We start from the raw sequence: 14,151 nt of genomic DNA on the forward strand, positions 1-14,151 counted from the left end.
AATTATAAAGATTTCTCATCTATTTTTAAAACCTCCACTTTAGTCCAATTTTTAATCTTATTAAAAATATTCCATTAAAATATTTTTAAAAATATTCCATTTTGTTTAGGAGGACCATACATATTTGTTGTTGGATACGCATGAAGAGTGAAGAAGCATGCAACTGATAGTCTTGGTTATTTATATAGATAAGAAATAACATTAATATATTAAAATTTATTTATAATTTAAATGGCTTAATTGATATTAATTTTTCTATAAAGGTCATTTTTTTGTAATTTTATTAGACCATTTTCTATAACATTTTATGTCTTCTTTTATAATTTTTTGGATAAATTAAGGGTCAGAATAACGGAAATTTAATAGAAGGTAATATTGCCCCTTGAAAAAGTTTATTTAATAGGATATCGCTTTACCCTTCAATACAGAGTACTAAGTGCTCCTTCGAAAAAATTTAAAGGTAAATTAGATTTTTAACCCTTTTTTTTTTAATTTTTTAGCTTATCACATCTTGGAATACATGATGATTGATCATAAAATTACAAAAAGATACAAGCGTAATTTAAATGTTCAAGAGTTACATAACTTGAAATGAGAGAGAGCGGAATTACCATCAAGTCCCTTGTTGTCATAGTATGCAATGAAGTCTTGCAATGAGGTATGCCTATACACCGGAGGGTCATTTGGGGATAACAATTCCTTGATAGGACCATACATTCTTGTTGTTGGATACGTATGAAGAGTGAAGAAGCATGCAACTGATACTCTTGGTCCTTCATGATGATTTGCCACAACTCGATGCTCCACACTTCTTAATTTGTCATTCGACATAAGCTGCAAGAGCATAATTTATATAGAAATTACACTGTTCATGAATCATATAAGAAGTGAAACTTGCAAATTTGTTAAATATATAACCGCTTTTAGTATTTTATTAATATTGTATAAAGCCGAGAATACAAGTCGATCTTCACAGACTGCCCATTTAAACCAAATTTTTAGGGGCCGGGGTTCGAAAAATTGAGATTAGTGAAGCTGGGCTTCTAAGCTCTGTACGGTTTCAAACTCGGGCGGCTTGTTTTTTATTTTACCGCTACAAATTAAATATTTTATTTTTAAATTAAATTTAGAGTTTAAAATATATATTTATACTTTAAAATTCTAATTTATATTATTTTTTTAATTCTTGAGCATTATCATTTGTATTTTTTAAAAATATAGAAGATTATAATGTGAAAAATAAATTTTCAAAAATTTAAAAATTTTTAAATAAAAAACTAAAGAAAGAGCTTACGAGCTCGACTTTGAAGTCCAATTAATAACAATTAGGTTTAAGAAATAACCAATTTTAAGGCAAATGGGCTCTTGAGTTTAAGCTTATAAGAGTTAAACTTGCTCGTTTACCAACCCTACTCTCATACCCTTGTTTTCAATTCTTGAAATACAAATTTGCAAGTAAGATTTATTAATTAATGAAAGAACATGATTTATGAGTAATGGTATTATTTTCTTAAACAAATTAGCCGACGTCACAAAAGCAAATTTTTGTTTTGAGGACTGAAAATCATAAAATGAGAGGAGCAAACTTTTAGATCAATTTGCTCTCATTCCATGATTTAACAATCCTCAAAACAAAAATTATATTGGATCCTTATATTGGATTTCCAAATCTTCTTATCTATATATATATATATATATATATATTTAAGTTGAATTCATTTTTTTGGTATTTTAATGCCATTCCCCTTCTAAATATCACAATTTTCATAAATGATAAAAGCACGCAACGTTTTGTTCTGTTCACACAAAGAGAAAACTTAAGAAAAGCATCACAGAAAATCATACACACAATAACACTTCTTTTAGGAATCCTTTAAAGCTCTTAATGCATGTTCATCAACATGTAATAATACATTGCAGCATCAACACTTACCGGTATTAGATTTATTTCAAGAGCACCTAATTTATAATGGCTAGATTTATTTGGGCCACCAAACTTATTTGAACCGGCTTTAAATACCCAATGCATATAAAAAAAGTTCATATATTTAAACCTAACTCTAACACCTCCAACTTATTCGGATAAGCTTGAATAATCAAATTATTAAATATTATTTTTTTTAGTCAATTTCAATTTGTACATTAAAAAAATAAGATTTTCAATTTTATCTTATTTAAATTTTATTTTATTAATAAAAAAGAAATCAGGTATTTGAGCTAAATCTATTTGGATTAAGGTTTTGCCTGAATAAACCTGAAATAAAGAAAGTTTTCCAAACTCTCAAACTGGCCTTAAAATTTTTTAGACTTATTCAGGCAAGCCTATTAAACTTGGCTTAAATTACTAACTTTATTTATTTTTATGTAACTAATGTAGATCTCCAATGTTCACAACTAGAGCTCGAGGTAGAGGAGGAACATCAATTCACTGATTGTGACACAGAACTTGAAGTCCACCAATATGGTCTTGAAGCAGAATGGTAAGGAAGTCAGGATCTGAGTGTTTGGTTGAGAAATAGCAAGTTCAGGCTCAGGACATGGTGGATAATAATGACTCAGAAGACAATGCCCTTTTGCACAATCCATGCCTTTAAGATGATCTGCTCTGAGTCCAAGTGACTGATAATAATTCAAACAAAATGTTTCCCAATGCCTCAACTTGCTTTGAGTACTTCATTGTCACATCCCTGTAAATTAGATAGTTCCCTCATAAACATCTTCTCAGGTAATGCACTCCATGTAACATGAAAGTGAAAAAGAAAAAGGTAAGAAAGAAAAGAAATGTCCCAATTTCCACACAAGAAGGATCTTTACTTCTTCGTTTTTTCCCCTTTCCTGCCATATTTTTTTGTCTCAAGTTTAAAAATGGTGTTATTTTAATGTCAAGCCTCTCACACAGAGATGAAAAATAGTCATGTATCACTAGACAATCGGTTCAACTGACAAGAAAATTGTATCAGCTTAACCAGAAGTCTCAAGTTCTAGCTCTAGAAATACACCAACATTGATGATAGAGCTTTTACTTGAAAGGATCTAATCTAATTTGATGCAAATTAATATGGGCATCGTTCCCTTCAACTCAACATGAAGCAAGTACAAAATGCTAGATGTACTATGCAAACAAATAAAGTTATGTAATCCCACTTAGGAATAGAGGGGCCCACATGGTTGTGTCTTTCTCTCTCTGGAAAGCACGTGCCCTTTTTACGGTGGAGCATCCGACATCTTGGACATATACCATATTGAGTTGGAGTACTTAATGAGGAGTCAAACTAGTCTGGATGGAGTCAGACGAGACCCTTTCAGGCATAAACCCTACCACCAACACTGTTGCATTCCTAGAGCAAACTCTAGTTAAATTAACACAACTCTCTTATCAAATGAACCAAGCATCCGGTGGTGGAGCATGTGTTTTTTGAAGAGGAGGGAAGTAGAGGGGCCTGATAGGTTATTTCACTTAGTGTGCAGTACATGACTTGACATGACAACGGGCAAAAGATAAGACCGCTAACAGAGATCTCCTCAACATAGTTAGACAGCAATTCTAGACTATGGATTTACAGTGGAATTCAAATTCACATCCTTGTGGTGAGTGGTTTCAATATGCTCAGCAACCAAAACCAACATTCACTATATGACGATATACTGATATATTGGTTTTTCCATAAACACAATACACCTTGAACCCGAATTCGATCAAGCAGAGTAGGATTTCTGATGATTACATGATTAGAATTTTCTTCATATGGCATTTGAATGATCTGTGAGTTCAAAATTTAATTACCTACAGACCAGAGGCAATTCTTAGGATCAAGAGGTTCAGGACCCATCACACAAAACAAAGTGTCTCTCCAATAAGCATATTCGACTGATACAAATCGAAGTTGCTGTTGAATTTCACCTTCCTCTTTTCCTCTCTACTATAGTACTCTGCCTTCACTTCCCTTGGCAGCTCGTGGAATTCACGCGCCGCCGCCAGCATCTCCTCCAACAGCGTCACCGGAATCCCATGATTCACCACCTGGAAAAACCCCACCGTCTCGGCAGCACACCGGACTTTGCCCACGACATCAGCACGATCTACGTCGTCTTTGAGGTCTATCACCGGAATCTTGAACTGAATCTGACCCCTTTGACTCCGGAGACCTTCGCCTCCGGCTACCTCCTCCGGCGGACGAACGAAAATTCGTGGGAGCTTCGTGATTCCAGCGTCAACGAGGCCTTTAACGCCTGATTTGGATTCATCGAAGGCCTTCAGTTCTGGCAAACGATCATAAATGTTGGAGCTTTCCATCGTTTGAGAATCGTAAAAGTTCAGGTTTTTATAAATTTAGCTTAGTTACTGGCATTGATTTTGTTGAATTTCACGCTGGGAGGAATCGGACGATGGCTTGGAGATTGTGATGAAGTAGAGGAAGACACCTGGATGACGGCCAGCTAGTACGTGGTTCCATATTTTATTATTTTGTTATTAAATATTTTAATATTATATACAAAACAAATTTGCACGTTTCTTGTGGGGGGGATTAAACTAAATAATGTAAATACTAATAAGAGAATTTTTTTTCTATTTATCAATATTATTAGAATATAATAAAGGTTGGATTTAGTGGGAGAAATCTATCTCTTGTAACATAACAAATTTAAATTCAAAAATTTTTATTGAAAAAGATATTTATATTAAATGTCTAATTATACCTTGAATTATTTTTAAATAAGTATACATATAAGTAATGAAAAATATTATTACAATATACTTCTTAAAAATTATTACTTAAAAGTTCTCTGTACAATTCGCGAAATGCCATTTGCTTTTCTCAAAATCTAAATTTTTTTGGTTTAAAAAAATCATTTTCGTTTTCTTTTCTTTTTGTTTTTTTTTGGAAATCTTTTGTTACATTGTGCCTGTGTGAGGACCTCTGGAAAAATTTGAATATCAAAATTTCAATATTTCCATTTGAAATGGGAACCTGAATCAAGACCATTTGGCAAAGTAATGTGGCAAAGTTTTTTAACAATAGTATTTTGGCCTTGTGGGATCAAGGTTTTCTAAAACAAATTCAAAGAGTTAGTGAAATTATAATAAAATTATAGATTATATATGAGTGTGTGTTGTTTTGCATATACTTTTTTTAAAAAAAGGTAAAGATTAGGGAAAATATAATTTTTGTTCTGAGTTTGTTTTTAAGAAAAAAAAACTTATCTACTTAGTCTTAATATATTTAGAGGGGAGGGAAGGTGAAAAATTTTGCTACTTTCTAATTTAGTTAAAAAAAAGGAAAAAATGGGAGGAAAGTAAAAATTTTAATACATTTTTCCATTTCATAAAAAAATATTCCATCTTGAGGCCCATAAATCTACTCCATGAGTGCTTTGGTTTCGATGATTTTGAAAGTCCAAAAACAGAGCTTAGAATATAAAGTAGGTCCATTGTGCTATCAATTAAAACCTGTTTTTCTCTAAGTTAGGGCTTTTTTTATTATTTATAAGTATTATTTTATTAAAAGTAATCATATTCAATGAAATATTAAATATTATATGTGAACATTTCTCTTAACAGAGATTTAAATATTAATCTGTCACGTTGTGAGAGGTTAATCTTTTTTACTAAATCTAACCCTTGTTAATACTAGGACTTTAGAAAATTAAAATATTTTTATATTAAATGATTTTTAGATTAGTCAAATTAAGCCTTTAAAAATGGGCTTAAGCTACCTGTTCAAGTACATATTTATTTTAATTCTAAAAGTTATGATATTTTATATATTTTGATTAAATTTAAACTTTAAAATATGTGCAAAACATAAATTTATAATACAATAATCAATAATTTAATTTAAAAATAAAAAAATAATTTTTAAATAAATTAAAAAAGAGGTTCTAAAATCCAATTAATAAAAACCAAACTTAAAGAATTAATTAATTTTAAGATAATTGAACTTTTAAGCTCGAGTTCACATGCGTCAGCTCATAATAACCAAGTTATATGTGTTGTAGGCTTCATGCATCCACGTACAAGTGCTTTTCACTAGCTTTTAGGGGGGGGGGGGGGAGGGAACTTGTCATCTACTCATCCTGCATTTATGTTCTATCTTCTGTGAAATTGCCCAAATCTAAAGAATTGGAGCGCACAAGGAGAATGCATTTGAGAAACAAAAATACTTTGTTTTCTCCCATAGCTCATGTTGCATGTGGAAGGACATTTAATTTGTTCATCTTCTCATATCTTATCCTTCTTAGGCTTTCTTGGTAGGTGAATTCTGGTGAGACATTGAACTAGGGAACACATTCAATGTTCACCGGCCCTAAAATAATATGAATTGTCCAAATTTAATTTTTTTATTTTTTAAGCTAAAAAATTATAAAATTTAATAAATCTATTAATTACCAATGTGTAGAGTTCATTTTTAATCATATCAATTCAAATTTAATTTTATTTTTATAATTTTTATAAATTAATTATATATATATTTACTCTAAATTGTTTTGAATTTAACAGTATAATAAGTTAAAAACTTTGAATTTGAATAGGATAGATTTATAAAAAATAAAAAAAATATTATTAAATTTTAATTTTACATATTGGTGATTAATAAATTTATTCAAAATTTTATAATTTTTTTTTAAAAATACAATAAAAAATTACATAAATCCAAACAATTCATATTATTTCAAGAATGATGAGCACCAAACATGCTCTCCATTGAACCACCCTTTATGGTACAAACCAGAAGTTTTCTTTTTATTATGTATGCTTCTGGTCTGCTTTTCACGGGGCCACCAATTTTTTTCAACATCATGGTTTGCAAATGTCCCGCCTATATGCGTACCACTATCAAAAGGATTTTAGGTTTATTTGGATAACCTTTAAAATGTGCTTCTTATTTTTAATTCAACAAATAGTTAAACTTTTTAAATAGATTTTTGTCAAATATAAACTAAAAATTAAACACACATTTTATTTCCTTTAGATCTCATGAAGCAGACTTTGCAACCTATCGTTCAGGATATCCAAGTTCTTACCTCACATTTCTGCTAACATTTCTTCATTATCACAAATGAAGAAATTTTTTTCTTTACAAGCAGCTTTTCTCCTTGGTTTCTATGTAATTGATTGAGTTTATGACATTTTCCTTTAGTATGAATATATATATATATATATATATATTTGACCTTTCCTTAAAAAAGAAAAAAAATGATTTTTTTTTCACAATTACCCATTATTTATAGATTGAGCTTTGATAGAACTACATTGACGATAAAACTCTCCTAATAATTATTTAATATAGTTGCATACAAAGACTCAAATTTAAGATCACTAATTAAACTAGTACAATGCTTTACCCATTGAGCTAGGTTTTCATTGATCAACTTGTTTGAGTATTTTAATAAAAGTTAAAAACATTTTACAAAGAAGTTGAAAGCTGCTTTTTTTAAAAAAAGGAAAATGACAATCAAAAGCCATGCAAAAAAATCAATGTGAAATAATAATTCGAAAGTTTTATTTTTATGAAACCTAGTTATAAAAGATCTTTAATATTTTTTTTATAGGTCTTTATTTCTCATTGTCCCCCTTTTAAAAGGCTTGTTTGGATTCCTTTTTTTTTAATAGACAGCAAAAAAAACAAAAACAAAAACAAAACTTCACGTGAAGGGTCCTCAGGGAGGCTAATGTGGAGACCAAGCACAGCATCCATGGCCTTCTTGGTCATGGCGTACCAGTCTGCTTCGCTGCTCAGTACCCAAGGAATACACCTCACGTTCGTAGTCCATTCACACTGGAGGGAGGGACCGTCTTTCCATAATCTCACTCTTTCATTTCACACTGGATATGGTTTCATTAAAAAATGGTCGTACCAGATTTGACCGTGCTTGTGCTGTCACTCGCAGTAGTGCCTTTTAATCCGGTCTCTAACAAGTCCCAGATTTGCTTGATTCCATTTCAAAATTGAGAACCCGACCTAGCTGGATCAATCTGGGGCAATAAATCATCTCCACATTTGTACTTAGTCTGAATTACCCTAACCCATAAGGATTCTCTTTGATGAATCATCTTGTAGGCCTTCTTTATAATGAACGCCTGATTCTGCTCCATCAAGCTCTTCACCCCCAATTCACCTTGCTTCTTGTCTCGGTACACTTGATCCCAAGCAACAAGATGCACATTCTTCTTCTTGCTAGTAGAGCCCCAAAGGCAATCCTGAGAATCCTTCTCTATCTCGTCACATGCGGAAGCCGGGTGATGACTTCATGTGTTTTTAGGAGATTTTAGGTTTAATTTGAAATCATTTAAATAATTTTTAAAAAAATGAGACTATTATTTTAAAAAAAATGAAAGAGAAGTATTTGAACATAAAAAGGGAGAATTGGTAGTGTTTTGTTGAAATAAATGAATTGCTTGAGTTAAAATTACATTATAATGTTATATTGTATGTAGGGTGATCCAATAAAAAGTTAAAGTGCTATGTGTAAGTAAAAATTAAAAAAGAAGAAAAGGTAAGATTTATGCTACAGCATATTTAAATTATGCTACAGCATAATGCAAAATAACAATAACAGTATTAGTGACAAGGTGGTTTACATCGCAACGTAACTCAATTATGCCGTGCGTAAGCATCAAGTAATGAAAGACATAGTTTTCATGAAAAGCTAATATTTTTAAGGCTCTAAATGTTTTTGCTCGTCATTCTTTATCTTTGCTCATCACCAATAATTACAAACTAACCAATGAAGAGATAAAAATGCCATGGATGAAGTGGAGAAATTTGAATTTCATGGGAGCTTAGTGATTTCATCCAAAATTACTTCGATTAAGCTTTTATTCTCTTTTTCCTCTTTATTTTGATGTATTTTCTATTTAGTTTTGTAAACTTATGTGCAGTTAAATCTCTTTAGATCTACAGGAACTATAAACCTATTGATGAATTAAACTCATTTTTACCCATTAATTAAGTTTATTGTTGATTTTAGTTGCTTAATCTTGTACTTTAATATCTATTTGATACTTGGCCAACATTAAATATGATTTTGGATGCTAAGATTTTTTTTAAGAAAAGGAAATCTCATTTAGACTATTGGATTGAATAATATAGGATTAGATTTTATCTATTTATAATTAGGATAGACATATACCTAATTACCCTAGATAATTATTGTGGAGTGTTCTTGGTTTGAGTTGTCTCTTGAATAATTATGTTAGAAATAACATAATTAAATTAAGAGAGATTTATTAGTAAATTAAAAAATACTAATAGCTATTAAAACTTTTGATTAAAAAAATTGACTTTGAAATTAATTAATTGAGTTAAAATGAAATTTAAGAAGTTAATAGAGGATTAATGACTCTAAATTACTTTTTACTCAAGTGATTGTTGAATTTAAATATTTCGTGGTTTTTTTATTAAATTTAATTTTAATTTTAGTTAATTAATAAATTATAATTACCTTTGCTTAACGTAACAAAAATAAAAACTTCATTGCTTAATTATTATTTTACTTGATTTGTTGTGAGATCAATTTTAACATATTAATATATTTTATTTTAATCAGTATCCTCACGGGGATACATTTTTGTGTGCCTCAACGGTAGTAGAGCAGTCTGCATAGGATATATAGGGATAGTAGACCCCACCGAATTGACCAAAGTATTCCTCCCAGCCAGCGTCAGATTGCACGCTTTCCAGTTTTTTGAAGTCCTTTTAGCTGACGGCTTTTGAAATAAACTCAATTCAACCAAATCAACGTCGTCCCAATAAGAAGAAAACTTCTAATTGGTGGCATACAAGTTGTATCAAAATTATAAATTTTTTGTAATTGATAAAGTATTTTGTTTTTAAAGAATATTAAGACCTGCTTTGATCTTTATGAGTTTTAAAAACTCAGTTCATCTATTTTTTATGAGAAAAAGTAAAAAACTTCTTCATGCTTCTACATCAATTTTTTTTCGTCAAAGCATGCCGTATTTGACCAATTCATTTAGTTTTTACTATTGTGAAAGACTGTGGATTATTTAGAATAATGATAACTAATATAAATACGCCAAGAAGCCAGCTTGTTTTAAAAACACGAAATTAGGGTTTTTTTTTTTTACCAGTAAGAATTTAGGGTTCGATTTATATAATTATCTCTGTGTTTAGATGCTTATTTTAAGAATTAATAAATAAAAATAAAGAAAAAAGTTAATTAATAAAAAATTTTTTTTATTAAAAATTCAATTTGGAAAGAAAAATCTAATATTTTTAACGTGTATAAAATAAATAGTTGTGCTTTGTATTTGTAATTAGAATATTTTTTACATTTTAAATTTTTAATTATATTAAATTAACTCATAGTTGCCAAGAAAAATAAATTAAGGGATAGTAAAAAATTTTATTCTTTAAATTTACCCAAATAATATATTTATTTTTAAACTTTAATTTTTATCAATTAAATTTTTAAAATTTCTTAACTATATTTAATCAATAATTATAATTTAAAAAAATAATTATTTTTTATATTTAAAAATATAAGGTATTTTTTAAAAGATTAAATGTTAATAAATGTAAGATATTTTTAATATTTTAATATATAATTATTATTTTTTTAAATTATTTTAAATAAATAAATTATTTTATATTTATTTTAAAACAAAATATTTTATTAAATAAAGATAAATATAAAAAGATAATATTAATTAAAAAATATATAATTATTTTATTGTAGTAAAATTGTAAGATTCAATTAAAAATATTTTATATATTTTTTAATAAAAAGAATTGTGTAAGGTTTAAGATTAAATTTGAAAATTAAAATATTAAATTTAAAATTAAAGTAAATTATTATTTTAAAAATTAAATTACAACAAAGACATGTAAGCATAAGAAAGTGACTCTCCACTCTGTGGGCTCTGCGACTTGGCCATTTGCTTCACAGTACTATTAATTATTAATTTCTCTGCCTCGAGCCGCTCGCTCTTCTCTCTCGCGAGGTGGTGACCCCCTTCGAGCTCCGACTCAGCTCTCGCCATCTCTACTCCGAAGCGAGAGAAAGAAAATGGGGTTCACTTCCTTTATGGGTCGTGTCCTCTTTGCCTCTGTCTTCATCCTCTCGGCCTGGCAGATGTAAGTCCCCTTTCCAGATCTGTTTACTGTTCTCAATTCTAGTCCGATTGGTACCGACGACTTCGTTAATCAGCATTTTTTGTTTCATTTTAATCAATCTGGATTATCTTTTTTGTTTGCTTTGTTTCATTTATTGTACTGATTTGATTTGTTCGTGGGTGTCATGTATGACCTGATGTCTTCTTCGCAAAAAGTTGAAGTATGTTTGTCGAGTTTCAAAAAGTCAACTTGAAAGCCATTGGCAACAGCTTCGATTTCGTTGTGAAGTTCGATGTATTTTCTTCTAGAGTTGGTTCTGGTGGTTGATTGTGTTGATGATATATTAATATTTTTGTTTGGCTTTTTTTTCACAAATCTGTAACCATGTGGGGGTTGTGAAGTGACCTTGATGGAAATCTTCACAGGGGTTTTCACCGATACTTACAAGAATTCTATGATTTTTTACAGTAACGAATGGTGTGAACCTCTGAAGAGCTTGACTTGGTTGTTCTCCCACAGTTAGATGTAACTTTAAATTTTGGCCTTGACTTTTTTTTTTTTTTTTAAATTGACTGTAAATTGTGAAGATACTGGAGCAGTGGAAGAGCTCAACTCAACTTCTCGAGTGGTCACACTCTTATAGAAGTAGGGTTTTACGATGATTTTCATTTTTGTTGATTGCTTCAATTCTATGAGGATATTGAGGTTTCATCGTTCACCACAAATTTGATATCAAGTTGAATGCGGTCACGTGTTGAAAGATCTTATTTTCATACTTTTTTTTGGGTCTATAAACGGCTGCTGAGTAGTTAATATATAGGTTAGAGAATTAACCTTTTTTTGTTGTTGTCATTTCCTTCTTGCAATCTATTGGAAACGGAATATGGGACATTACATCATGTTATCTTATTTATATATCTATGAATTATGAATGTATGTATAAAATGTATTTTTTTCTACCTCAACCTGGGAATATAGCTAGGTAGTTAAATTTCATAAATAAACCCAAGTTCGCTTGTCAGTTTTGTAAAGTAATGATCTTGTTTGTTAGTTTATTTTTGTTTAACATGAGTTATATGCAAATTTCTACCTGACGTATGCTAAAGAAAGCTTAGCTCCTATAATTAGATGAATTGTTCTCTTGAGCTTACAAATGAAGATTTGAGAGTGTGATGATGTTATCATAGCAGTATGCAGTATTTGCATTGATATAGCCTGCACGTTCCTAGGTTTTATGAATTCGATGCCATTGGTGAACCTTTTGCAAACGACTTGATGGCACTCTCTCTTTTTTCGAGGGTAGTGCTGTGTCTTAGGTTTGAGAAGGAACCTAGATAAGTTTGGGAGCTCAAGCAGTAAAGCAAAACGCATCTGTGGCCTTCTCTGCTTTATTAGGTTTTGTTATTCTGGAATCTTGATTTGCTTTTATTTCCTCGGGGTGGTCTTTTAGCAGCCTTTTCTGCAATTTGAAGTCATTCCCCAACCACCCAAAAAAAAAAAAAAAAAAAATCACTACTTAATGTTGGATTACTCATTTAAAGTTTATGTAGGTGTAAATTGACCGACCCACACCATGTATCTTCATGAACAAAATATCAGGCCCTAAATGTTGGATAACTTGGTTAATTCAGGTTTGCTAATGCTTTCACTTTGTGTAGCAGTCTGTCACCACTTTAGCTGATTTTGATTGCTTACAAATGAAGATGTTTGAGTATAATGGTATTATCATAGCAATATGCAGTATTTTGCATTGACATAGCCTGTATGTTTCTAGGTTTAATGAATTTGATGCCAGTGGTGGACCTTTTGCGAAGGAGTTGATTCCCAAGCTCACTGTTATGAGAAAAAATTTGTCCTCCAAATTGGGGGTTGAGGTTCCAAATATTGATGTAAGGCCTTGTTTTTATCTATTATCATTTGTAGCAATTGGATTTCATTCTTTGTAACATCAGTTTCCTTTCTAATTGAGGTGCCATGTACAGGTTCAGTATTTTGTTACTACTATCATTGTACTGAAGGGGCTTGGAGGAATCCTATTTGTGTTTGGCAGTGCATTTGGATCTTTTCTACTTGTAAAACCTCGCTTTCTTGTATTAGAACACAAATTAGTTGCTATTAGTTAAATTTTTTAGACATGCCATTGTTTTGGTCTCGAAGTGTTGTAATGAAGATTGAAAAAGGTTTTTGTTTGCTTTGCAGCTTCTGCATCAGGCGCTCACTGTTCCACTTCTGTATGATTTCTACAACTATAAACCTAATGGCCCTGAATACAGTCTTCTGCTGAATGATTTTGTTCAGGTTAGTGCAAACTTGTGGTTGTTATTATTCGAGCATGATGGTGTCATACAATTATCCCACCTAGTGGGACAAAGCTTCTTGTGCAAACTTGTGTGATTCCCTGTGTTTTGCAGGTGATAATTTCTGAAGTTTGAATGACATAATATGTTTTGGGTTTGTTTCCTGTTGCAGAACACAGCACTTTTCGGGGCACTGCTGTTCTTTATAGGGATGAAGAACTCAATTCTCAAGAGGCAACTGAAGAAGAAAGCCCCAAAAACAAAGACAACTTAGAGCAGAGGTGCATTGATGTGTTCTCGAAGAACAGTTTTTTGACAGCCTGCTGAGTTTCAGCATCGGATTTGTTTAAGCTTTCTTTATATGTTTTGCCTCTTCAGTTTGGATTAGATACTTTGACTTGTTTTGATGATAATTTTATTTATATAAACAGAGTGGGCATACAACGTGTTTCTGGATATATATATATATATGCTTTGGCTTCCACGTATCATTTTATTCTAACATTAAGCTGAGCTGAGATTTGGCATTAAGCAAGGCTTCTAGCCATTGCTGCTTCTACTTCCTCCTCCACCAAATAAGATGATTGTTATTGATCACATAAATGGTTTAAGGCACAACTATCTTCTTAAAAAAAGGGGCGGGGGCGGGGGGGTCTACAACCATGTTATATGTGCAATGATTGAGAGCACCCAACTTTACACCCACCTTATGTAGGGGATACTAATGGCTTGTTTGATATTTTTTCTGTTTTTATGTTCTTGAAACAATTTTGGGA

General features: G+C 30.9%; 1 protein-coding gene and 1 pseudogene across 2 annotated transcripts; one reads left to right on the forward strand and one right to left on the reverse strand.

The window, feature by feature from the left end:
- Positions 1 to 1,920: 1,920 nt before the first annotated feature.
- On the reverse strand, positions 1,921 to 4,446 carry LOC129320874 (1-aminocyclopropane-1-carboxylate oxidase homolog 1-like; annotated as a pseudogene).
- Positions 4,447 to 10,904: 6,458 nt separating this feature from the next.
- Positions 10,905 to 13,863, forward strand: LOC129319518 (uncharacterized). 2 transcript variants are annotated; one of them, XM_054964623.1, is made up of 5 exons: positions 10,912 to 11,099; positions 12,853 to 12,967; positions 13,061 to 13,150; positions 13,278 to 13,376; positions 13,548 to 13,863. In XM_054964623.1, the coding sequence occupies exons 1-5, from the start codon at positions 11,032 to 11,034 to the stop codon at positions 13,647 to 13,649; spliced, it is 474 nt and encodes a 157-aa protein (XP_054820598.1). In that variant the 5' UTR covers positions 10,912 to 11,031; the 3' UTR covers positions 13,650 to 13,863. The 2 variants fall into 2 exon arrangements, with proteins under 2 accessions (XP_054820599.1, XP_054820598.1); XM_054964624.1 differs by lacking the exon at positions 13,061 to 13,150 and having other exon boundaries at positions 10,905 to 11,099.
- Positions 13,864 to 14,151: the final 288 nt, after the last annotated feature.

This window comes from Prosopis cineraria, unplaced genomic scaffold (genome assembly GCF_029017545.1).
Source record: "Prosopis cineraria cultivar Desert tree isolate PC_DT_omini unplaced genomic scaffold, ASM2901754v1 PC9, whole genome shotgun sequence".
Lineage (NCBI taxonomy): Eukaryota > Viridiplantae > Streptophyta > Magnoliopsida > Fabales > Fabaceae > Prosopis > Prosopis cineraria.

What these genes read in the sequence shown, in the direction of transcription:
- LOC129319518 (XM_054964623.1), top strand. Translation starts at nt 11,032, where the DNA reads ATGGGGTTCACTTCCTTTATGGGTCGTGTCCTCTTTGCCTCTGTCTTC. An exon ending in TTGAGGTTCCAAATATTGAT is followed by an intron (nt 12,968 to 13,060) that starts GTAAGGCCTTGT and finishes TGCCATGTACAG; the next exon opens with GTTCAGTATTTTGTTACTAC. An exon ending in TGCTGAATGATTTTGTTCAG is followed by an intron (nt 13,377 to 13,547) that starts GTTAGTGCAAAC and finishes TTCCTGTTGCAG; the next exon opens with AACACAGCACTTTTCGGGGC.